Source organism: Acanthochromis polyacanthus, chromosome 8 (genome assembly GCF_021347895.1).
Source record: "Acanthochromis polyacanthus isolate Apoly-LR-REF ecotype Palm Island chromosome 8, KAUST_Apoly_ChrSc, whole genome shotgun sequence".
NCBI lineage: Eukaryota > Metazoa > Chordata > Actinopteri > Pomacentridae > Acanthochromis > Acanthochromis polyacanthus.
This window is the reverse complement of record NC_067120.1, coordinates 5,839,870-5,865,128: the sequence shown is the minus strand read 5'-3', so window position 1 is coordinate 5,865,128 and position 25,259 is coordinate 5,839,870. Positions and strand designations below refer to the sequence as shown.

At 39.4% G+C, this 25,259-nt stretch overlaps 1 protein-coding gene across 1 annotated transcript in view; it reads right to left on the bottom strand.

The window, feature by feature from the left end:
- The window catches only part of pdhx (pyruvate dehydrogenase complex component X), a 29,425-nt gene extending 6,574 nt beyond the window's left edge, over positions 1–22,851 (bottom strand). Inside the window, exons 1-9 of the mRNA XM_022189969.2 lie at positions 22,687–22,851; positions 20,010–20,093; positions 17,703–17,803; positions 12,264–12,472; positions 10,805–10,903; positions 4,438–4,606; positions 3,653–3,800; positions 1,521–1,579; positions 19–177 (exon numbers count right to left, since the gene is read on the bottom strand). Of these exons, the coding sequence (XP_022045661.1) occupies positions 19–177; positions 1,521–1,579; positions 3,653–3,800; positions 4,438–4,606; positions 10,805–10,903; positions 12,264–12,472; positions 17,703–17,803; positions 20,010–20,093; positions 22,687–22,822 (1,164 nt within the window). The 5' untranslated portion in view covers positions 22,823–22,851. The remainder of the gene's footprint in view (positions 1–18; positions 178–1,520; positions 1,580–3,652; positions 3,801–4,437; positions 4,607–10,804; positions 10,904–12,263; positions 12,473–17,702; positions 17,804–20,009; positions 20,094–22,686) is intronic.
- Between the last annotated feature and the right edge of the window lie 2,408 nt (positions 22,852–25,259).

Genomic DNA, 25,259 nt, shown 5'->3' with positions numbered 1-25,259 from the left:
TATCCTTAGGAACTGTACCTTAGCATTTGCTGAGATTTCCTGGACTCCTTTGTTTGCAGCATCCTTAATGATTGGAGTAATGAGGCCTCTGTCAGTTGCAACAGCAATTGAGATATGGATTGAATCGAGTGCTTGAGGTCCGTCACCAGACCAGGTCACATTCACTTCTGGCATTTCCTAGGATAACAAAAAAACAATCAGGGGTTAGCCCATGAACGATGTGATATTAACAACAATAATAATAATAAAAAAAAAATCAACAAAGAGAAATAAACTGTAAAGTATAACTGAGCATAAATCTCCCAGATTTAGTTACAATGTGCTTTAATTTAGTTTATGAGTGTGGAGAAACAAAATAAAGTCAGACACAATAAAATAGATCTGTCATCTCTGTCACCTATGGCATGCACAGGAATCAGTTACAACAGTCAAAAATTTCATATTACAGCAAATATGGAAAACTTACTAATCAGTTTGGTCACTTGCTACCTGATTTTGAATACTTACATTAATATAACAGACATCTATGCATAAATTCTTTAGGCTTTTTTTTAATGAATATGATCTCTGTTGTCGTGGAGCCTGTATAACTATAAAAATAATATATAAATAAAATCTACCTATAAACAATACAGTGGTCCACATGCATTTAAGGTGACATTAAACTGACCACGCCCTGCTGTATTTAGGTCAGTGCAGGGGAGAGTACAGCACTTCTGCCAAATCTCTGATGCTACAGTGTTACACAAGTGAATTACTATTTTAGTCTGCAGCAGGAGTTGATCCACAGAGATATTTTAGTCATGTTGTATTAACAGTAAAACATACCGTCTGGACTATGGGAGACCCATGTGGTGATTTGGCATTTTATACTCGCGTTTAGTGAGAAATGTACATGCACGTTCCGCATTCCTTACATTTTCTGTAACGCATGAACCAAAGACCCAGTATTCTCAGCTGATGCTTCGTCCTCACACACCAGTGTTTCAGGCAGATCTTCCTACTGTATGCATGGTGAATTCTGAGTGTCCGTGATTCTTGATACATGGACATGCTTTAGGCTGGCAAAATTATTATTGAGGCAGAAATAATATTTGATATTAAGTGATATAAAATGATGTTCTTGTGAGATGGTGGCGAGACATTCTTGGCTGGAATGACTAAATTACCGGAGGACAGCCTCACCTCTTAACCTGAAATGACTCCAGCACATGCCTCACATCAAGCTGTATCTTTCTGTATATAAATGCCGTAAACAGGCATTTCAGAAAAAGGTATCCCTTAGTTTATATTTTATTAACCGGCTTACCGTTTCCTAAGGAATCATTTACAGTTTGAACTATAATGTTCAAGTAACCCACACTGAAAGACATTAAAAAAAAATCAGATACCTATAAGCAAATAGTAAATAAATATGAAATTATTAAAAAAGAGGGATAGGGGATGAACAAACAAAAGCTCTAACCTAAAAGTTAAAGGAATGAACTACAACAGATGAAGGGATTCCGGACAATACTTACTTTAAGTGTAACAGCAGCTGCCTTGATGATGAAATCATTTACAGACACTTTGATTTGTTCTAAAAAGACAAAGAAGACACAGTCTGTAAGCTTTTTTCAAGGTCCTTAAGGAATCATAATCTGCAATTTCTTCCCATTACCAGAATTAAGATCAGAAGATGGTTGAACAGCTTAAAAGCAGTGGTCCTAAATGCCTAGGCAGGGCCAAAGACAAGTATGCAGAGACAAAATGCCGACACAGAGGAAATTTCTAACTGAAAAACGGTAGGGCTGACACTTCAAAGTTTTGCAAATAAATGACACTACAAAGGCCATCAGGTGGAAGGAAAAACTGCTGTTGTAAACTTCAGCTGATCAGAATCAGCCCATCTCGAAAAGTCACGAGCATTCGCTCCACTCCCCTCTGTGTGTGATACCAGTGGGTCAGGCGGGCTTGAACTGGCATCACTGCCAACTCTTACCAGTGTCCAATAGTGCAGTACCAGACAGTTATGAATGCTGTGAGTGGGATGATTAATGAGCTAACCGTGAAATCGCGCTGCTCCTGAACAATGAGAGCTCGCAAAAACAACCGGAGAGAGAATCCCCCAATACACACACAACCTCGCTAATAGGTCTGGTATGGCCGTCGCATTTCCTCCATCACAGAGACAGGACCAGGACAGATTTACTGTTCGTTCGACACCGAGGGCAAAGTTAAGCTAAAGGAAGCCAAATACATGACACTGTGTTGAACTAAATCTTTAAAAGTATCTAACAGGAGAGGCACTGCTGCTGTATCAACATGAAAAAATAAATACATCTAGGGGACATAGCCATTCATGATAAATGTAGCTTTGTTGGAATGTGGCAAAACACTAAAAAAGTGACAGTTAGGACACATGAACCATGTTCCCTTTTCTCTGGTTGTGATGTAAACCTCCTTTTACATTACACACACATTCTAATGTTTGTTGCACAAGAAGCTGTGGTTTGCTCAATCACCACTGTCATTCCCGTGAAACTGAGGAAGTCAAGAGCTGCTTCCCAAAATGTGGTTTACAAGTGTTTTAGTGGCCCTTACACATATTTTCCTTTAATTTTAAATACTGTCATTAATCACAGCGATACAAGAAAAGAGCAAATGCTCAATAGAATCCTTTAAGGACAAAGGAGCAACTGTACACCTCAAAGTCTGAATAAAGACTGTGTCCTTTCCTACTGAATTCTGTCACTGAACTTGTGTATTGATTCGTCTCTGAACTTTAAAACTGCAGCTACTTCAAGTTAGCTGTTAGTCTAATGTGAAAAATGATAATATTATGGATACATCTGTGGATATGACTACCTAAAGGTTTCTTATCAAGAGCCTCATTTTGTTGTGCAGGCTGTGAATGTGAATTCAACCATTTACAATTAATTTATACCAACTTTATAACCCTGACAACATGTGAACTCTCATCCATCCATAACATGTGCCGAGTAATCCTCAGGAACAAGAGTTATATAAAGCGTATGGGGGCAAATCATAATGGATGCTTTCAAAATGAATGTTTTATATGTATTAAGTTACTTCATACAAAGCGCAGCAAACAGAATAAAGTCAGTATTTGATGTTACCACACTTTTTAAACAGCTCTAGTTCTCCTATGTAGCTGGTACGTGCATTCTTCCAAGCATAATGGGGAAGTTCACAGTTCTTCTTCTGATTCAGCCTGTCTCAATGGTAATCCCAGTCTGACTTTACAATGCTGAGAACAACTTTGTGTGGGGGCCACAGCATCTGTTTGAGGCGTCCCTGATGCGTCGCTTGATGGATAAGCATACAAACATTTAAAGTGTCCAAAACATTTGCAAAGTACTGCGTATAAACATCAATTTCCCTCTATCAGGAAAAAGAAGCCGCTCTTTCTGTGGGATGTACGTGTTGATTTGAGCCAAAGGAACATGATGACACAGAGAGGACATGTTCCACAGGATCTCTGAACACATGAATGAGCAGACATGTGAAAACCCTGAAATCTACATCTTCGTGGAAAAATTGCCTTCCAAATTGTACTTAGACCTTTACTTGAAGACACAATGCTAACATGCACATGTGAAGAGCTATGCTAATGCATACACATTCACTTCAAGTCTTTTGAGCCTTTTACCTTTGGCCAGATGCTTTCGCAGCTGCATGACAGCAGCCATGTCACAGTCAATAGAAGCATACGCATGGGGGATGGTCGTCTTCGATTGGGTTAGTCTTTGAGCAATCACACGGCGGACATTTGAGGCAGGGACCTCTGTGAACGTTCCCTGAGGAAGACAAGCGACAGAAAGGGTAGCTAAATAACTGAATGAGGAGAAAAGGGCATTTTGATAGAGGAAACTAGGAAAGGTAGGGCAAAAGAAAATGAGTGACGGTCTGATATATCCACGAGCGATGAATCACTGCAACCAACAGATGAGGTAAACGATGTAAAGATGCTAATGACAAGCTTATTACTGGGAGCTCATGACTGGGATAATATATACATTTAGTTATTTGTAGATCCAATCTTTGACACCAATGTGACATACATTACAGCTAATATGGTACAGAAACCCATAAAACGACTAATAACTACATAAGATGGAGATGAGATCTTTGATTAGGATCAAAGTTTGTTGGTTATGATGCTTGTTGTGTTCCACAGACACACCAAAATAAACTGTCTATCATAATTTATCTACCATGTGACTACAGGCCTGTACAGACAAGATACCAGTTACATTTACACGGAATATTCAAGATCCAGTTAGGGCCTTTTAGCCAAAAGTGATACAAGGCAAAAGGTGGAAAATGGGCTGTTGTTGACAGGTTCGCAGCTGAAGGATGTCTTGTAGTTTCTCTGTACTATCCCTAAATAGAAACTGTCATGTGCTTTTGAGGGAGATTGTGACAGATGCTCACCGGTGCTCCTGGTTTCCCTGGTACAGAGAGAGGAGGTATGTTGGGTCTGCTGCCTGGGGGAGGAGGAGGTGTAGCTGCCGGGGTGGGGACAGGACTCGGGGCAGCCGGTGCAACTGCGGCTGGCATCGCTTTGGGGGTAGGAGATGTCTTCAAAAGATTCAGTGCATCTCTGTGAAAGTAAAAACAAAACAGGAAGAAATCAAACATGGAACAGACACCAACAGGGGAAGACACACTGATGCATTTTAATGGTACATATCAAGTTGTAGCCTGTATAAAATAGAAACTGTAAACTTATTTAATAGTGTTTGAAAAGGGGTGCAAAAAGCTACAAGTATACCTTTTAACCACTACGACAGTCAACAAGACCACACATGGTTCAACACTAAACACTCAAAGACTGGCTCAGACCTTTGGCAAATATTATGTGAATGAAAGATTACCACAGATTCAATCAAACATTTACATAAGAACAAATACTTCCTCATCTGTTTTAAAACATTCTGCAGAATCAACTAATGTTTCTGTGTCAACTTTATTTGGGTCACTTTTTGCTGAACTGTACTTGTACACTAGTTTATTCCCAGTTCGTTAAACAGAACTATGCTATTTGATGCCTCCAGGAAACAATGTCTTTTCATCATGTCTTTTCAGCTTTTTTAAACTTTTTTTATTCGGAATGATGACCTAATTTTCACTATATAAACAAAATCTAAATATTTATTCTAAATTAAATGTCATAATTTCTTTATTTTGCTTTGACCATTATAAAATAATTAACTGTGTGAAGTAACAACAATATCTAATATGAGCAGCAGAATAATGCATTATTCACCTCCATGCTCCCTGTTGGCTTATAAGTAGTACTCTGCTGGTTATATCTGGGTTTTGTTTGTATCAGGCATGTAGAAAGGTAACTTTCGGTTATCCGCCAGCGGATGGGTGTCATGGGAATCATATGCTAGTCGCAAACACCATCAGGCCAGGTAGGATCAGGTGTCAGCTGCAGCAAGGGAAAAGCTTATTCAAAACCTTGGCTTCATTATCCTTCCCACTGGCATAGTGAGCCACGGACACTACAATAAAATATAGCTGGCTAATTCTTTTCTGACACCTCATGTTAAGTTGCATACTTCTCCTTTGCTGATTATCCCACCCCTAACTTGAAGTATTATTATTATGTCAGACTGGTAGTAAAAATTCAAAATCATTACTCTATAATTGGAATAATATCAATTATTGAACACTGCCTTGCTGGATATGATAGGGGACATTTCTGTGTAATAGGGCACTGTTTCGTTGAGGCTGGAGAGAACGTGACAGACTGCTACATTAAGCACTGACTGATGGGGAAAAGAGAAAGGTAAAGAGGGAGGGAATGACGGTGTACTGGGAAATCTGCCCTCAATTTTTTTCCCTTCTCATTAATTTTGGTCTTAGCAGCAAAAGAGCTGGGAGGGGCAGGTATCAGGTGTGCCTGCTTGTAGCTCTGTGGTTCCACTTCAGTGCACAAGGGTCCACCTACCCTCATGCATCCAGTCTTTTGTCTGGACCAGCTGCCTCTGACCTTACTGTGCAGCTAGAAACAGTCTGGGCCCCACAGCTATGTTCTTCTTGTCCCTCTGTGAGTTGCCTTTTTTTTTTAATTCCTTCTAGCACACTAGCTCCTCCCTTTCTCTCACTGATAGGGATATTTGTTTGTGGAAGGACTGAGGCAACTTGGAAATCCCCCAGCCAACCTGAGAGAATTACACTGAGTGTTCATTGATACAGACTGTCACCAGTTCCACCACTACAACGTATTAGGAATATCCCTTATATAAAGTGACAAAATGTTTCTGTTATGAAATGAATAAAAGTAGAGCAAACTACAGGGACCACTTCACGATGACACCACGGATACCTTTTGTGTATCCGGCTGGCAAGTGGTTTCAAACCGACCCTTTTACACCCCTACTGACAGCCACGGCAAAGGGGCTTCTGAAAGACTAGAAGAAGGTGACTAGAATATTAAAAAGGGAACAAGGCAGCACTCCCATTCACACACACATAACTCAAGAACCAACAGTAAACAGACGCACATGAATACTTTGTCTTGTGCTGCCACCTAGGACAGGCTGAGATGAGAGAAGGGTTGTTGTAGGGATAAAAAACAACCTCACTGAATGGGTGGGTGTAACAAAAAATAATGCATGAACAACCTTGACTGCGGGGGCAATTGAATTCACCCTTTACTGTTGAAAGTGAGTTCAGTGTGTAACAGAAAACTTGGCCTTTCATTTTCTAACACCATTAAGTGAAGAGACTGGCTTAAGTAACACCACTAGAGAAGCAAATTGAGTACACTTACAGCACATTCGCACAGTAAAATGCAAATAAACAGGATTGAAATGTGTCAAAATTTCAAGTTTACCCTTGACAAAGTTGCCACAAAAAGTGGTGGAATTTTCCAGTCAAATGTTGCACCAAGAAGATGAGTTTTGAAACAACATAAGACCTATGGAAAAAGTACATGGGCGATGTTCACATGCTGCTATAAAGCATAAACAAGGTTGCCTTTCAGTCTTTTATATGAAAAACACAGTGCATAGTATTCGCTTACACTCAGGTAACAACTAATACGTTGACTCCTATAAGGTAGTATTTTTACGGTGGGAAAATTAGGTTATTGTATATTCTGTTAAATAATTTAAGTTATACCTTCAGCTGAAGCACAGCTCTCATGCCTTACATGCCAGAAGCCCAGGGTACAAGCAAGCCTCTCACTCTTAAGTAATACCTTTGTTGGTCAAGGTCAAACATGTCATTAAAGAAAAAAAGGAAAGAAAAGGGCTAGCTTCAATTGCCATTTAACCCTTTTTTTGCGAGTTTTTGCAATCACAATACTAAACTGCTATGCAGTAGGAAGCTAAACAAAAAATAGTAGGGATGTTACAATTCATCCCCTGCAAAAGACATTAGTATATTAGTGATGCTTAAAGAGCAAGAAATTGATGTGATCAAATGTGTAATTAAACTAAAGCTAGCTCAAATGCATTATCACAGCAAAAAGGCAAAGGAGGGAGGCGGCAGATTTAAAGGGCTTCCTTGTTAATGTTTTAAAGGGTATCACTGTGTGTTCCTCTGAACTAATGCAATACTTAACCAGTGAAATCAAAATGGCTCTGATTAGAAACACACACTGTGACATATCTGTGGTAATAAAAATTAAAACAAAGTTTCATAAATGAGGGAATCATCTAGAGCTGAAACAGCTAATCGATTTAATCGATTAAAATCGATTATTAAAATAGTTGTCAACTATTTTGCTCATCGATTAGTTGGTTAATAAGTCTATTTTTACTGTAAGCGGCATATTTCGCGCATATTTTAAGCCAGCCTGTAATCGCGGTGACCAGGTGTGGCAGTAATGAGCCAGTGCAAGTTTTATGCAACCAGAACTGCAGTAGAAGAAGCAAACAACCAATAGATATAAATAATAATAATAATAAATTATATTATGATAATCGACCGATTAATTGATTATCAAAATAAGCCCTAGAATCATCCATTGCATATAAATAGCAGCATTTGCCCTGCATTTACAGAGGGTACGGTCATGCATCCAGGCTGCCTGTAGAAAAACATGAACAAACACTAGAGGCATGGCTCAAAGTAAAAATAACTGAGAACATTAGCACCACCTTGCTGCCATTTATGACCACGTGAAAGGTAGAAAAATTTATTTAGTATTTCTCTGCATCCTGTTTGTTTTGAAACCCTGCTGGTCATTATGTAACATGCAATGATCTCATCCTTGGGTTGCGTGACCTCCGTTATTCATGCCCAAGATAGAGGGGCCTTACCACCGCCGAGGGCTGAATGGGAGGGGTACCCTTCCCTGGTTCCAGGCTTATCTGATGTGCCAAAGGACAAAGGAAGGGAAATTAGTTCTGCTTTTGACCCCACATGAAGGACCTAAGTCTGTGTGAAACTATTCTGACAGGGAGTTTCAGTGTCAGTCTCACAGTGTACTTTTGTTAGCCTGTACTGTCTGTTTGGCAAAAGAGGTCTTCACACGTAATGTTTGGCTTCAGTTAGCAAGTACGCATATTATAATGTAGAAACATTTTCACTCACACAAAGAATATTTGACTAATTGCCTCCTCTGGTAGGTGCACTGGCAGCCTCATCTACAGCATTTTGGAACACATACCACACGTAATGAGTTGACTTCTTTTTTGAATTACACTGAGCATCATAAAATATTGCTGCTAAAATAGTATAGTTACTCAACAATTTCTAAACTAGATGAGCCCTCAGTAGAGGGCAGAACCACGCCCTCTGCTGGCGAAAACCCTCTCCTCCCTATACAACTGATGCAATATGTATCAATTTTGACCATCGTACGTATCTCCCTCCCTACTTGATCTGCTGACCTGTAACTCTACAACTGAGCAGGGGACCTTAGACTGATCTTCAGTGCCAAGTTTGATTATCCTGACTTCAGCGGCTGCAGAGATATCGGACTGGACATAGCCACATACATACATACATACATACTTACCCAGCCAGATACCGCACCGAATGCAATAACCCCGCTAACGTACCCGTCGAGCGTGGTTAATTATAGCTGTATATGTCCATCCATTAAGTTATTAGATATATGGCATAACAAAATGCATTTTTCAAAGAAAAAAAAAACTTCCACATAAAATAGAAAACTACACCTTCTATTCCCGTGCTTGGCAGTGTCGTACAAATAAAGCTTTGCACTGATCCTTTTTCTGGTCAACAACTGTTTGAACAGCACATCATTCACATAAGAAAGGTCTTTTAGTAAGGAGACAGATTTTTTTTTTCTTCTTTAACCTCTTTGCGTCCTGAGTCATTCACCTCCCAGAACCGTCCTTGGTTATCCTTCAGCATCAGCTTTTCTTTCTGAAGACTCTGAGTTAATTAGGCAGCTTAAGTGTGTGTAAGTGAATTGGCTGGCAAACCATTCATGCAAATCTTGAGTCTAACAGAGGCTTTAAAGAGAAGTATCTGAGCAACCCTGTCAAATCACAGGGATACAATTAAAACTGCTTTACTAATTAAACAATTTAAACTTCAAAACCTTGACATCACGTTGATGCCTTTAAAGAACACGGCACACTCATGTTTATGAACCGAGATGATTAATTACTGCTTTACACTAAAAACACAGCAAATATAAACATTCAAAAATACCTTACCTAGAAAATTGTTCCCTGCTTGCTATTTAAGCATTTTTTTTAACACCGAGTTTGATTTGTAATTGTCTCAAAGGGGAACATACATAGCAACAGACTACTAAAACCACTGTGATAAATTGGCTACTACAATGGGAATGTGAGGCGCACTTGCCGCAGTAAATGCACTTGATAATGAGACTGATAAGAAGCGAGTTTTTTTAAAGCATATAAATCATGGTGAAGCTTTAAATACCGTTACATTTACAACAGGGTATAAAATAAGGACTAAAGGCTTCGTTGAATCTGCTGGAATGATCGTTCTCTATAGTTGCTTTAGGAAACTTCATATATATTTCTCTTTTACTGTCTAACAACCCCCTCGAAAGCATATGGTCTGCGTTTCTATGGTCACCAGTGGGTCCTAGAGACTGGGTTGCTATGGTGACAGAAGTGACTTAATGAGATTCCCCAGCAGGGTGTTAGGTGCGTAACGAGAGCATTCAATCAGGTTCCCGCTGACGGCAGGTAGCCATTAGAGGTGTGTGTGTGTGTGTCCACAGCTTTCTGTCATGTGAATTCACCACTTTACTGTATTGAAACAGCTAAAATCTGAACGACTTCTTTATCACTTACTGAGTCTCTCCCACATTTTTGTTGACACTGCCTACACTGAGGTTATGACCTGCTTTCCTCTGACTGACATCCCTTCAGAAATACACCACAGCTAAGGTAATGTCATGGTGGCCTGCTACCAGACTAAACAAGCACCCACTGCTGACACATCACTTCTGTAAACAAACGAACCGCAGCGTTGGCAAAAAGTGAGACTAATTCTTGATCTGTTAAATTCATCTGCATGGATGATCATCATATGAAGCAGCAACAGACAGTTTAGTAAATATGGGAGCTTTTCACCCAGAGTAGAAACAAACAACAGCAAAAACAGGATGTCAAAGGTAAAAAAGTCTTTAATAATCAGGCTTATTTTTTTCAGTTAGCACTAGTTGGGTGGTTTAATATGTGATATACTAATCCAGCAGAAATTCTCATGTGTAATTAATAACAAGACTGAGCCCTGAAGCATTGTATTATGATGGCAAGGAAGTTCTGTATCCTATATGCTTGCAGGACATGTAGAGTGTGTCTTAAAGTAAATCCATTCAGCTACTCACTCCTTAGTGATTAGTCCTCTTGGTCCAGTGGGTGTAGCCAGTTTTGGGTTTAAACCATGGGTGTCCAGAATGTGTCTTGCTGCTGGACTCAGACGTAACCTGTACAAAGAAGAGAGAATGTGGCACAATGTTATACATATGCTTTAAAGACCTATCTTTATCTTGATGTCCTGATAAAAATCTGTGGAGAAACAACAAATAACTAGCAAATGTACAAACAAGGGCTACAATAGAATGGCTCCTACAGTAACAGTTTTTTATAGCCTTTTGAGTGTTTTCAATGTTAAGAAAATATGAGCCTGCACTCAAGAAAGATGGAAAATTGCCTATTGATTAACTCAGATACAGTCTTATTGTCGGTTTTACTCACCCTGAGTACCACAAATAGGGTTTAATGTGATATATTTCCCTTTTCAGACTACAATAGTAGTGACAGTAGTACTGAACTCACATGGTTTAAGTCAACTGACAGTAAGCAGTGTTTAACACATCTTTATATTCAAAAGCTCCAAAGTTAACTTTGAAAGCCCAACAAATTCTGTGCTAGACATAGTGCCATTTCACATTTTACCGTTCACAAGTGGTACAGACAAGGCAAAGCTGTACAATGGCAGTTCTTACCAATGTGAATCTTCAAAATGTCAATCAGTAATATGGAGGTTGACTGCTTCAACATAAGTCATTCCTGTACCTGCCCTGTAATAACCATGTTTTATCCACATGTCATCTTTCATTCTTGTCAACCTCATGCTGAAAGGTGCAAGTCTGAATATTTGGAGAGCTTAAAATGTTTGCATAACAAATAGGCCCCGTTTGTTGGGTAGCAGCAACTTTACTTTTGTTTAGTATTTATCGTGTAAATAGAGGTAAGTAGCATCTCGCACATTTTCAGATGTGGACAGAGAAACATCCTCTTACTCAGCATGTTAGATGGTCATAGACACTGCAGAACATGAAATCAGCAGGGCTCTATTCTGAACAAAAACAGTTAATCTCTTCATTTCATTCCCTTCGTATCTTAACTGAATCTCGTTAGTCACTTGCGTCAATTTTTTGTCTGTGCAAGTCCATCATACAACTAAAGAATAATACATATATCAAAATAGTGTTGGAAACAACAAAGCCTTGAGCTCTTGTCAGTTTTTAAAATCCCTATAGATAACAAATGCTAACTCTAAACCCAAACAAAAACATGACCTAAAGCCATAACTGCAGCAGTCACTAGTATCAGCTCACTTGAAAATCCAATGCTTAAACAACACTATGAAAGTACAAAGAAAAGCAAGCTTATTTAGTGGCAAAATTACATTCTACTGAGATGATTAAATTGTTGGTGTAGATGTCCATAACCGCTGCAACTCAAAAGCTGAGTGACTAGATCTCTTTTCCCTCTCAAGGATGACATGTAGCATTTCACACTTATAATTTGAGGACTTTGAGGACTATAAAAAACACTCACGGTCCTGATGTGACTGGTTTTGGTGGAGGAGGAGCAGAGGGAGCAGCAGGGGCCACAACTGGGGTAACGGCTGCATGTGTAGCAGGTGGAGCTGCAGATGGAGCTGCAGCATCTGGAGCGGGGATCTCGACCTGCTTCCAGTCCTGCCCTTCCTCCACCATGAGGGCAATGAGAGTGCCAAGGCGTACGTTGCGACTACCCTCTTCCATCTGTAAAGAGGGTGAAAGAGGCACTTATACAGTGAGGGTGGCACATTAGCAAAACTAATTCAATCGCTTTGTAATTGCAGCTGAGACTGCTAAAATAAAAGGTGAAGCACTCTTACAGTATTATTTCAAAGCAAAGGATTTTAAAAGAGAGGAAGAGAATGTAATACTGAAGTTATTCAATTAACCAGTGGTCATTTTAGATAATCTGTTTGATAGCCATAATTTGAGGAACATCTTGAAAAACGACAATGCCTTCTCTTTGACATTTTATTTCTTACTGCTTACTGACAACCTAACTGTGCTACAATAGGCTTTTTCAGTGCACTGAATGTGTTTTCTTGCTGTTCAAAGCTGTCAACCATTGATTCACTATCTTGTTACGGAGAAATCCAAATCCACTGCAAGCCTTTTGCTACCCTCCCCAAGCTGTGCGAAGCGTTGTTCCTTACATGTTGATCAGTCTAAATGAAAGCCCAGGCGCAAGACAGAGGGTTGGACTGCTGCACTTCATCACTTCTCAAAAGGTATCCCCTTAGTGAGCTGTCTCTTCAAGGCTTAGCTCAATACGACAAGGCGGAGAAGTAGATGAGGTAGGAGGAGGCGAAGCAGTCAACTGTGCTGTTGAATTCAACTATCCAGCACCATCACTGATCAATCAAGAGATAATAACCTGCTAGTCCAAACAACTGACCAAATACAAAGAAATAGTCAACCAAAAGAAAACCAAAACACAACTAACCAATAAGTTCTCAATTCAACAGTGCAATTTTAAAGGCATAATAATAGATCGAAGTTGTGAAAATACTCCACCCACCCCTCTCACTAGCAGGCTTGCAAAATTAAAAGCAGCACTCCAATAATCACAACCACCAAGCTGGAAAGAATAGCAGAATATGAACGCCTGCGCTCAATAGCAGAAAGAGCTGTACTTGAACGTTTGTTTTGTGCTACTTTAGTTCAGTGTGGCCCTAACTGTCCAGCTGCAAGGTTATGGAAGTAAACACACAAAGATAAAGCTCCAAATCAATGTGCACCAAGTTTTTGTGTGTCACTAAAGAGAAAGTTACAAGTTTTCTCTCTTACAAGCTCTGTAAGAGAGAAAACAACCGACTGCAAGGATGTGAACATGTCGTCATTTAAAAACCACAATAGAGCAAAACGTGTAACTGTCAGAAAGCGTACAGATAATGAACAGAAGATGTTACATCGTTTGCCCAATGTAAATAAAAAAAGAAAAAAAAGAAGAGACATCTTACAGAGTGCAGAATCACAAATTTATTTGGATAACCCACCGGAAATTACTTTGCAAACATCCAACAATGTGGAATGCAAATTTAGTTTGAAAAATCCTTTGGGAAAAACATTTGCAAGTGTAGCCAAAAAGAATGGTGCTTTTGAGTCTAACAGCTCGTACGGCTGTGAATTTAATTCTGTTTTCCAGCAGATTCTCCATGCTCAGTACTATTTGTAGCCACTTCCCATCCTCCAGGGTCAACCACCCACAGATAATTTCTTAACTTGTTCGCAATGTTGTCAGATATTCATCCAACCCTCTTTTTAACTTTAAATAGTGTAAATGTAGACAGCCGGATTTGATGCACATGTATAAAAACAGAGGCAGTTGTAATTTCTAAGGGGTGTTATGTTAAACAACAATCAGAGTGAGCTTTGAAAGGCTGAAACACTACCATAACACTTGGGTGGTTTCTCACAGTAAAATCACCTGCATCATATACTGCATGTGTTGAGGTTATTTGTATAAACAGACTGTTAGTACACTGCAGTGGAGTGGGGCTCAAGACTGCCACCAAATGGCTATAGACAACACAGAAACCTATGGGAAATTTAAATTATGGTTACACCACAGAGTTTGTGGTGGTTCAAAACATCCCCTATGTGTGCCCAAGTTGATTTCATTTCTGCCAAAGGAAGAGCAGCTGTCAGAAAAAAAAAAAACAAGAAAAAGAAGCTAGCAGTATAATCCCATCATCAGTGTGATGTCAAATTATAAATATTTATTTGTCAGCCATTATTCACTCGTGTCTGGACTGGCACATCATATAAAATTGAACTATGAAAAGCTTCTCAGTCTCTACACTCTTAGGGAGCATGGTGTAATACTAAATCTCACACTTTAGGCCAGTTCCATGCTTTTGCATCATGCATACAAGGCAGAAATTTGGTCTTTTTTAAATTAAAATTTCTTATTTTGCAATTAATGTCCTATTAAATGAGAACATAAATGGGTGACCACTTATATGTGTAATCCCTGGTCTTCATGTTCTGTCCTCACAGCTATGGAAGGAGCTGCTAGGCTGATCCAGTTCTGCCTTTTCTATAGGGTATCATTCTCACTGTGAAAAAAACAGTCTAAGGCATCTCAAATTAGGCTCTACAGAGACCTCTCTAGAGCCCATCCCCAAGGCTAATGATATTACAAACCAGACTAGACCATTTATGAGGTTTAACCTACTTATTACCAAACTGTTATGATAAAGCAATACAAGCCCCCTGAGAGTCTCAGCAGTTCAGTTACAGTAAGCTTAGCCTTGACAATTGATAGCGTTCATTTTAAGTTTAATCAGGTGCAGAATACTGTCAGTAGAGCATTAAATTCATTAAAACGTGATTTCATTATGTCAAGTTTGCCATTCAGTGGTTACAGGAGACACTGGATCATGTTCAGCGCATGCACTTAGAGCACTATGAGCAGATTTATTTGTGAAAAAGAACATGGATTTAGACTAGACGTGCACATAAATAAAAGAAAAAAGTGCTCTTGTCTAGCCAGTGAGACATGGTTTGTCTCTGATCAATAAAGCATGACAGATATTGCACAAAGCGGATTGCAGCAACAATGGCCTGCCAGTGCAGTGTAATCTCTTACACATAAAATCACAAAAACACACAATTCAAGCTGTAGCTCATGTGTCAGTTCATTCCTTTTGGGCATCTTTAACTTTCTAACCTTAGCCGCAGTATTCTGTGTTAAAAAGACAAAAAAAGCTTAGTCACAGGTCATTTCTTGACCTGTGACGAGGATAACAAACACTTCTCTTTGCAATTCAGTTTTTCTATTGCTCTCTGTTCTTTCTGGTTTCTCTGAAGGCTAGATGCAACGAAAAACAAACAATCTGTTACATCAGACTCAATGATCTTTACTTGATGCAAAGCTTGTCTTTTCTGTATCAAAAAAACATGGATTGTAGTTTGAATCAGTTCAGCTTTTTGCTAATATTCTACAGGCCATAGACTCTAAATTCACTTGTTTCGAAATTCTAGAGCAATAAAAGATAGAGGGACTGTTAAGCCTTTTTAAGAATTCTGTAAGGATAGAAAGTGATTTATTCTAACTGATTTAGAGGACACATGGCTGTTTAAATTGATCCCTTGGATGACCGTATGTGGAGATGAAAAGAGGAGGATGGAAAAAAGGAATGATAAATGGGACAGACAGGTTTCCGCCGCAGAATGTGTTGGACATCTTCATCAATTCACCTTTTCATGCACGTCTCTATCAATCTTCCCTGCTATGAACAAATGATCTCAATCCCCAACTAATCTGCTCACAACTACCATCTGATAGCTATCATTCCATTTCTAGACCAGCATTCTTCATTTCATGTTCAATAGCATTCAGGTTTACAAATATCTGAACACAGCAGACCAACGTGCATCTATGTATCTGCAAACATGGGTGTCATTTCTTCGAGTCTATAATTGATTGTACCTGGGGAAGATTTACAGAGTAAATTCCTCGGGTCAGGGTAGAGCCAAACCGTAAGAGGATGATGAGATACAGTAATCTGTGTTCATGGTGCTTGTGGTCCCAACACCCAAACTCCACATCATAATATGAGCAGGATCTATCCTCTGTTCTCTTACCCCAAGAGCCATGGCTAGAAATTGGTAGAGGGCCACAGCAGTACTTGACCCCCATAAATAACCCCTGTGGAGCACAAGCTCCATGTCTACTGCAGCCTGTAAAGGCATTTGGCCACAGGCAGGTAATTACGGTAGCCTCTAAATTAGAAACCTACTGGGTGCTAGGAGAGCCACAATTACACCACTAAGGGCTAATGTGCTCTGACCCAGACAAAGCGGACACCACATTTGCCATGCCATGTACTAGGAGTGTACAAATCACTGAAGTACTGCCAATGTTTGCCGTTTTTCCTATTAACTATACTCGCAGAGAGGGAAAGAGCTAGGGGGCTTATCTAATGCAGACCGTCTTCCTCTGCCAGCTAAAGCCCCTACCCCCAATTCCTGGGTGGTTGCCATGGAAACTACCTCATCCCCACAGCAGCTGAGACAAGGATGGAGTCGGGGAAATGTGAAAGAATGGAAGCAAGTACAGTGAAAGACATGAAAAATGAGACATTAGCCTGTAGTGTACAGCTGACAATTGAGTGTGTGGTACACTCTTAGCTGACAATGTATCTGGGTGCGTATTTGTGCAGTGATTTTGCTGGCGCAAACCGCCTGTGTATTTATTTATTTATTGGGCAGGATTTCATAAACAGACACATTGCCTAATTAAACCCTGCTCCAGTCAGGCGTCACCATCACGTGAGCATGTCCAAAATTACAAGGCCATGGAACATGTTGTATAATTAGATAAGGCACTTTTTGTGACATGGAGTAGTGGTTTGTGCATGCAGAAACACCTCACCGCCATCCCACAGTTTTCAAATATAGCGGGCTAGGAGAGTAAACTTAAATGCCTAAGTTACTAAGATATAATGAACTCTGTCTACCCCCACTTCACATGCTGTAATATGATCTCTACTAAAGAGTCAAGGAGCAAAGGATGATAAAACAATATCTTTCTGTTTTGGGTGACAAACGTGGTGGAGTACTGATGAAAGGATAACTGGTCGCTCAGTCTTTGGCAGCCTATTAAAAATTCAAACAACAAACAGCATGGGATGGAAAGAGAGCAATATTTGTCAGTGAAGACACCTTGTCAAAGCTTTGCTGTCACCATATGGGGAAAGCAGATTTAACAAGCATAGGCATGATATCCAATGTGAATCTAAACAGATTTCAAAACAAAACCCAACCAACTACTGCACACACTTAGGTACATATCATCTAAACACACCCTCAGTCTTCCACATTTATATGTTATGTAACAAAACCATATTCCGGGCTTAAGTTTGCAAATAAATTCCCCTTTCTAATCATCTCCTGCAGAACAGGTCTGTGTGTGTTTTTGCTCACTCACCAGTATCTTTGCCAAGACACCATCGTCATTAGATTCCATGGTAACCACCGCCTTATCGGTCTCAATCTCACAAAGGGCATCGCCTGCTGCCACTGCCTCACCTGTAGAAGCCAAGAAACACATCTCAGAATTTTAAAAATGAAGTAAACATCCATTTGGCATTTACGAACCCAATTCTCAAACTGTGTTTTTGTTATCAAGGGGTCTCTGACTTTAGTTAAAGTGCAAATGATTCATTTTAGTTGTTATTGGAAACGCACGAATCATAATTATCAGAGACAACTGCTCTTTCACTGGAGCTTCGACCACACATAGAACAAATTGGGTGCCATAAAAATGAAAGAATTCCATTAAAAGGGACAAAAAGGTTAAGCAGGAAAATATCTAGTCTGGCTTCAGCATATCAAATGAAGAGCTTAATCAATGTTTCATGGGAAAGAATGTGAGATACTGAAACACAGTGTGTCTGATAGAAGGCGAAATCTTTGCCTATCCTTAGTCCCAGCAGTCCATTCCATGAAAGAGCTGGAATATATTATCATCTGATTAGCAATGAAAGAGAATGGCAATTAGGAACCGCTGGTTCAGTTCTGCATGCTCATATATGCAGTAGGAGATACAAATAAAATGGGCTTCCAGGGAGAAATACACAAATAAATGGATGTTATCAGTTCCTCGAAAAAAGAAAGAGTAAAACTACTATTGTCTATTTGCACAAGAAAAGGCTGGTTGCAAAGATTATTTTAATGTATGAGTTGAAGAATGCTTTTGATTACGTTCTCGCCACAGGCAGTTGGTGTCAATCTGTTTCAGGTAGACAGTCAAAGGTAGGCACAGACTCACTGAATCCTCTTCATGACATATGTCCGTGAGTTAAGATGCAAAGAGGAGGTGAGGTAGATGGGATTAAGGTCGAGGGTTATCCAGAACTGACATCTGATCGCAAAAACGGTAAGAGGGTACATCGGCTGGGTATGTAGCAAAGACTAGAAAACTCAAAAGCAATGCTATAACAAAAGTATTTTTAAAAAAACTTAAACTAAAAACAAAACAAAACAAAGTTTAAAAAAATCCTGAGTTCATAGGTGTTGTTCAGGGTACACTGATGTGTTTGAAGCAAAAAGGAAAAGTAGGGTTGATCAAGGGAAGACTAGATCTGGATACTGTAGGTGGGGGAAGGTTGAAAGAGCAGAGGAAGTATTGATGTTGGAAGCCCCTGAGAGCAAGTAAAGAGTGGATTTGCATGAGGCTTTAACACCGTATGACCCCAAGGGTTAGGTGTGACGTTGATGTGCAATATTAAAGATTAAACAGTCGCCCCAGGCCTTTTCAGCTCTGCACTACCAGAATGCAATGGACACAACAACCAAAAAAAAGATACTTAGACTACATAGGTATGCAGGCCAGGTTTTGTGCTGGCAGAAGGAGCATGCTAAAATGTTCTCACTATTGTTGAAATGTTCCCCTCCAAAACAGCGAAGGGGAACTGCTTGCTAACTTAACCATTTCAGATAGATGCCTCTGATCCTTGAATGCTTATTCAAAAGCTGAAACATAAGCAGTCTACTTCACAGTAAAATAATTTCACCAGACAAGATGTTATTGTATCTTTTTAAAATATAGATATATAATATGACATAATATGTAATAAAATAGAAATGCTTTTAATTAATCTCTTCAAATCCTATAATGAACCTATGGGCACCGATTTATGGTGCAAATGAAAGGAGGATGTGTTTTTCTTGTTGCTGAGAATTTATCTTTCCTTCCTCCGCTTTCTCACTTCCACACACATGTACAAATCTCACCCCAAGTCACAGTAGCACATGGCAACACAGCAGACCAGCCAATCAGAATTCAGCATGCTGCCTCCTGTTAAATGAGAGTGTGGCTGAGGCGCCTGGTTGACCAGAGTTGCTAAGCAGTGACGAATAGTGACTGCTGTGATCCTTCAGCCAATTAGCCACCAGAGGCCCTCAGATGCTCCACTGCTCAGGCCTCTGTCTTACAAAGTAAAGCCATGTCACTGAGTTAATGGTAAGTGCTGCTGTTGCTCTATCATTGTGGGGGAAAAAAAGAAATGCTGAGCTTTTGATTCTCATGTACAGATGCAGGGGTTGCTGACGGCAAGTGAGCATTCAAATTTACAGAACCACTGCAAGAGGGGGAAATTACATGCACAAAAAAATGAGACACCTGTCATTTTGGATAACACATTATATTACATGGTATTTTAAAAGGTTAGTGAAAAGCCATCAAGCAGAAGAGAGTCTATGACAGTCGGATATCACTGTGTGCTTCCTTTACCTTCCTTCTTCAGCCATTTGACGATGCTTCCCTCCTCCATGGTGGGGGAGAGAGCTGGCATTTCCACTTTGAGTGGGCTGACACCTAGAGGACACAAAGAGAAAAAGATAACATACATAGAGGAAGTAGCACTGTCCAGGGTCATCAGACTATAAAGTAAAGTAAAATAACTCCCCCAAGGGAAAAGAAATACATAAAAATAAATCACATTTAGAACCTCCCTACAAGCCAGGTCAAAGGCCAACTTCAACTATGTGATTGTCAAAATAAATCAAGTAACAAATAGCAGACTTATTAGGTGGAAACAAAGCCGCAGAGGATCACAGGAAGAGACACTGTAACTAAGAAAGAAGGATACTAGCGAATCACTTATAGAATTGTGATCCTGTCTGACATTACACCGGAGGCTGCAGAGTCACTCATACAGGCCCTTGAACCACCATCAAAGCTTCCCATTTTCACCAGCTACAGTCACTCAGAAGGCCAGAGTTCAACCGGCTCACAGCACTGGGTTGGATAGTAGGTCTTCAGGCTGCCAGAACAAAGCAGACATCCATGCTTCAGAGGGATCATTGCTTTACTACGGCTAGTCTGCAGTGCTGCAGACAAAAGAACTGCCAGGTTTATCACTCACACATGGTACACCTCAAAAGAAATACCTCTTTGTTTTAAGCGTTCTTCATATCCAGTCGACTACACAAATATTGTTGCCATTTATAATGTACAAAAATAGAGGATAGGGCACATATTACATGAATAAAATACAGAAAAGGTAATCGCATGTGGCAGAGAATGGGGTGCTTGTGTGAAAGGGTTTGTCAAGAACTGAGCATTTCTATTATATGTGACCTAAACTTTTCAAACAGAATCAAAACAACCATGCTTACAGCATATGATGCCACTTCCACACACACGCAGATTTCTTAAATATTCGCCACAGAAATGAAACAAAATCTGTGAAAAGACTATAAAGCAAGTTTTAAAAAGATACACATACATGAATACATACACACATGCATGACTAAGACTCGGTTTGTAATCTTATTGTATGCTGCCATCTGCTGGATATTTGGCAAAGTCACAAGGCTTAAGTATGTCAGTTGCAATAAGTTTTTGTTGCATTATGTTTTTCCTCTAGAAAAACATAATGAGAATATTTCAGCACCAATTATTTTGCTGGGCTTCAATATTCGCTGTGTAACATATTTAAAACATATGATGGAGCATTATTACATGTGATATCATTAAAAGTATTAATGTTGAACAAGGGGGATGGCATGAATTTGTCAACACCACTGACAGTTTAAATCCTCAATCAGAAGGTACTGCATAACACATATTCTAAATTGCACCTTTTGTGATTTGAACTTTTACTACTACAGTCAGTATTAAACACGATACGATGTTGTTTTTTTTGTTTTATTTCACTTATCCAGGTTGTTTTTCCTGACTAGATCCTTGCTTGTGCTGCATCTACTCTCAGATTACAAAAGGATTCGATCACTCCTGCCTGCTGATTAAAGCACTGTACTTACTGGACACCTGACATTCTAAAAGTCATTCATTTTATCTGTAAACTTATTTGCACCAACATATGTCATTTGCAGATTTCTGTATCACTCTTGTATATTTTGTTGATTTTTTCTTTCTATTATATATATATATATATATATATATATATATATAAAAAATTTATACCCTACCTTAATATTCTGTTCTGTCTTATTGATTACCCATTAAATATCCAGCTGTTCTAACAACTGAATTTCCTTCTAGGGATAATAAAGTCAGTCTAAGTCTCTAAGTCTAAGATGTGCGTCACTTTGGATAAAAGTGTCTTCTAACTGAAGTTATAGAATTATAGAATTGTACGTCATTTGGGCTAAAACCATCTTGGGTAGGGCGACCAAACGTCCTGTTTTCCCAGGACTTGTCCTGGCCATCCTGGTTGTTTGTTGTAAAGTGATGAAAATGTCCTGGTTTTCATTGGACCACTAAATCGAACTAAAGCTAACTAACAAATATTTTTGGGTGAAAGCTATTTTTGTTACAGTTGTATTGCTGATATGTGTAGCAAATGTATTTTTCAGCCATTTGTTATCTATCTGATACAGAAGAGACATTATTTCATTCGTTATTCTTGAAACTTGTCATAATAAGCCATGTTGAATAACGTCTGAGAAGCCTATCTAAATTTGTGTCTGCGGTTATAGATAGTATTTGGTCATATAACAATTTTCTATCCATACAGAGAAGGCATACTTTAAATGTACTGAAATTATAAGCCATCTTTGACTAAACTTCGAGTATCATTTGAGTATCTCATTGCAGGCCCGACTGTCCTGGTTTTTGGTAATCAAAACAAGGTCCCCCGATCTTGGAAATTGCTAAATAACGCGGTTGCAGCATCGTTCTGTCCGAGATATTCAGAATAATTAATTAAGCAATATCAGTAGCGTTTCACGTTGGTTATGGCAAAAGGAAATGGCAGTTTTTTCGTGTCATTGCACCTCTTCCACTTAATAAGACAGCAACTAGTTGGAGAGCTATGGAAAAACAGGAGCAAAGTTAGCTAATTACATTATTAACGGAAAAGGCAAATGACGGGTGCTAATGTCAGCGGCTAACGTTACAGAAAGGACAACACCCATTTTACTGTTAAACCCAAAACACTCACCGAACATCCATGGCGACTGAAAGAAGTGTCTGACCCGGTCCTGTAAAGGGTGTGTGGCCCATAAACATTTGTTAAATTTTGACAACCTGAGGCCAAAATAAATTCCTTGACGACCCAGACGCAAGGAGGCCGCCATGTTGTCGTCCTCCGTTGGCGAGACGTGCCCGCACATATGCCTGATGACAAAAAAACAGGAGAAGGAACGAGGACACATTTTATAAAATTGCATTTATTTTGTGAGAATTTATGAAGCCCAGAACAATTTCAGACTCTAGTATTTTGAATTTTTAAAGCACAGACAGTCGAATATTGATTTATTTAGATATTTATGAGCAGGCACAACGGAGCTACCTTAATTGGCCTTTCAAGGGACTTTATGCTGCTCTTCTGTTGCCTTTCAACAGTCGGCATCTTTACTGCTTAGTGATCTACCGCCCTCTGCTGGGAAACATGTCAGACTGTTCCTGTTCCTCTTGCTGTGGCGCAAAGTAGTAAGAAGTGTTATAAAGGCCCCATATTGTGGCCAACAAATTAAAACAGTCTCACATACTCCTCGTCGTGACCCTTTCATGACGAAGACTCCCTCTGCATCTGTGACTGACATAGCAGAGAAAGACAAGTCAGCTCCCACAAGTGTGAATGAATGTGAGAGAAGGATATTTTATCATGTCTAATTTTCTTTCCGAGCATTTGACATGGAAGTATTGCTGATTTCATAACACAGCTGTTGTTTTTGTCAGTTTCTATACAGTGACTTTGTCAGACAATGTAAATTATTTTGGCAGTGCAGAGTTGAAGCTTGGGAAATGGCACTGTGACTGCAAGTCAGCATGCAGTGTTAATGGGCTGTGTTTTGGTCAGTATTTGACACCCGTTCTGTGGTTTGTCAACAGAAACAAAATTAAGCAAATGAGAGCTGCGAAATGAGGTCCCCACAAGTGACATAGTTTTCGGTTTTCCTACAGTTGTGGGGACATTTGGTCCCCACAATGTAGCAAAAACATGGGCACACACACACACACACACACGCACACACGCACACACACACAATCAGTGCTATCAGTACTGTTGCACTTATTTTGTGCACGTTATTTTCTTGATTATCACTTTGGTCTCTGTCGAAAAATTCACAGAATACAGTGAATAAGAAAATTGTTTAACAACTTGTATCACTATCTTTCCATCTCACCTGTGATACATATTAATAATCAATAATCTAGATCAAGCAGAGGTGTGAACACTAAGAGGCTTGATGGATGAACTCTTCTGACTTGTTCCTGGTAGTGCTGCTTTCAACCGTTTTCTTTTTTTTTTTTCCCAGAAGAAAATACTAAAATAATCTTTCCATCGTGATAAAGGGTTAGCTGCTTTAATTGGAATTCTGCTTTTTTAAGATGCAGTATATGTGAGATCAGAGAGCAGGAAAGAGGCAAACAGTGAACATCGGCTGATTTGAAGTTGCACTAAGGCACAGTAGGTGACATGAAACACATTGCCCTGCACAAAGTCATTGTTTTTTGGTTTCAAATCACTCTTAAACCATCTCTGAATTTCACTGGGCATTACAGTTCCCACTGACCTCTGACCTGTGGGCATACAAACAAAGCTTATTGTAAAGTTAGCCACACTAGTTAACACTAAGTCATCAAATATAAAAATGTTCAGTTGCTGAGGTGCTGGGAGTGCATCAAGACTCTTGTGTTCGGTCTTACACAAACAGCAGAATATTTAGTGTGGTTTGCTTGCAGCTGAGACATTTCTGAGTTAGCAGAAAGTAAACTAGGACTGCAAGGCAACTGCTCATTCTGAATGCTCAGTTAGAAGCCGCAGACAGTGAGGGGGGAGGAATTTAAGATGGACAACTGGTGGTGGCTCCAGCATTTAGGTGAAATGATTAGGTGTAAAGCTAGGAGGTTATCTACTGATGGGGGATCTTGATAAATAGTAAAAGCAAACCTATTTATATCTGAACAACTTGATGTTTTGCCCCTCAAAAATTAAAACCACTGCAAAATGGGTTTTTACCATTCCACCTTTAAATACGTAAATCATGTAGACAAGCTAAACAGAAACACATCCAGCGTACCAATGATTGTTTCTATGACATTAAACTGCTGCAGTTTTACTGTTCAAACTATGATACATATCATAGTACTGATGCTCAGGGTTAATTCTTGAAAACAAATGAACAAAAAACAGATTCAGTGTTTAGATTGTGACACCTGAAGTGGATGTAAAACTGATCTGGTGTCTTTTTTTTAACACAATGTAAATGTTATGTGTCTGGCTGCTGAAATGATGAAGTTCTTCATGATGGAAAAAGTACATTAAAAACACAAACTTCTATGTACTTCAAGGGCTTGTAGGTCTGAAAATATTCATCGTATGAAGACTGAACTTTGCATGTTTTCAGTTAAAAAAAATAAAGTTGCTGTTATCTGGAATGATCCTGCTAATAATTACAACTAAAATAATGAAAATTGTGTTTAATCTGGTTACCTTCTCTGCACAGTTACTGACCTCCTACGACTTCCAAAATGCCTCCGAACACTACACACACACGCACGCACGCA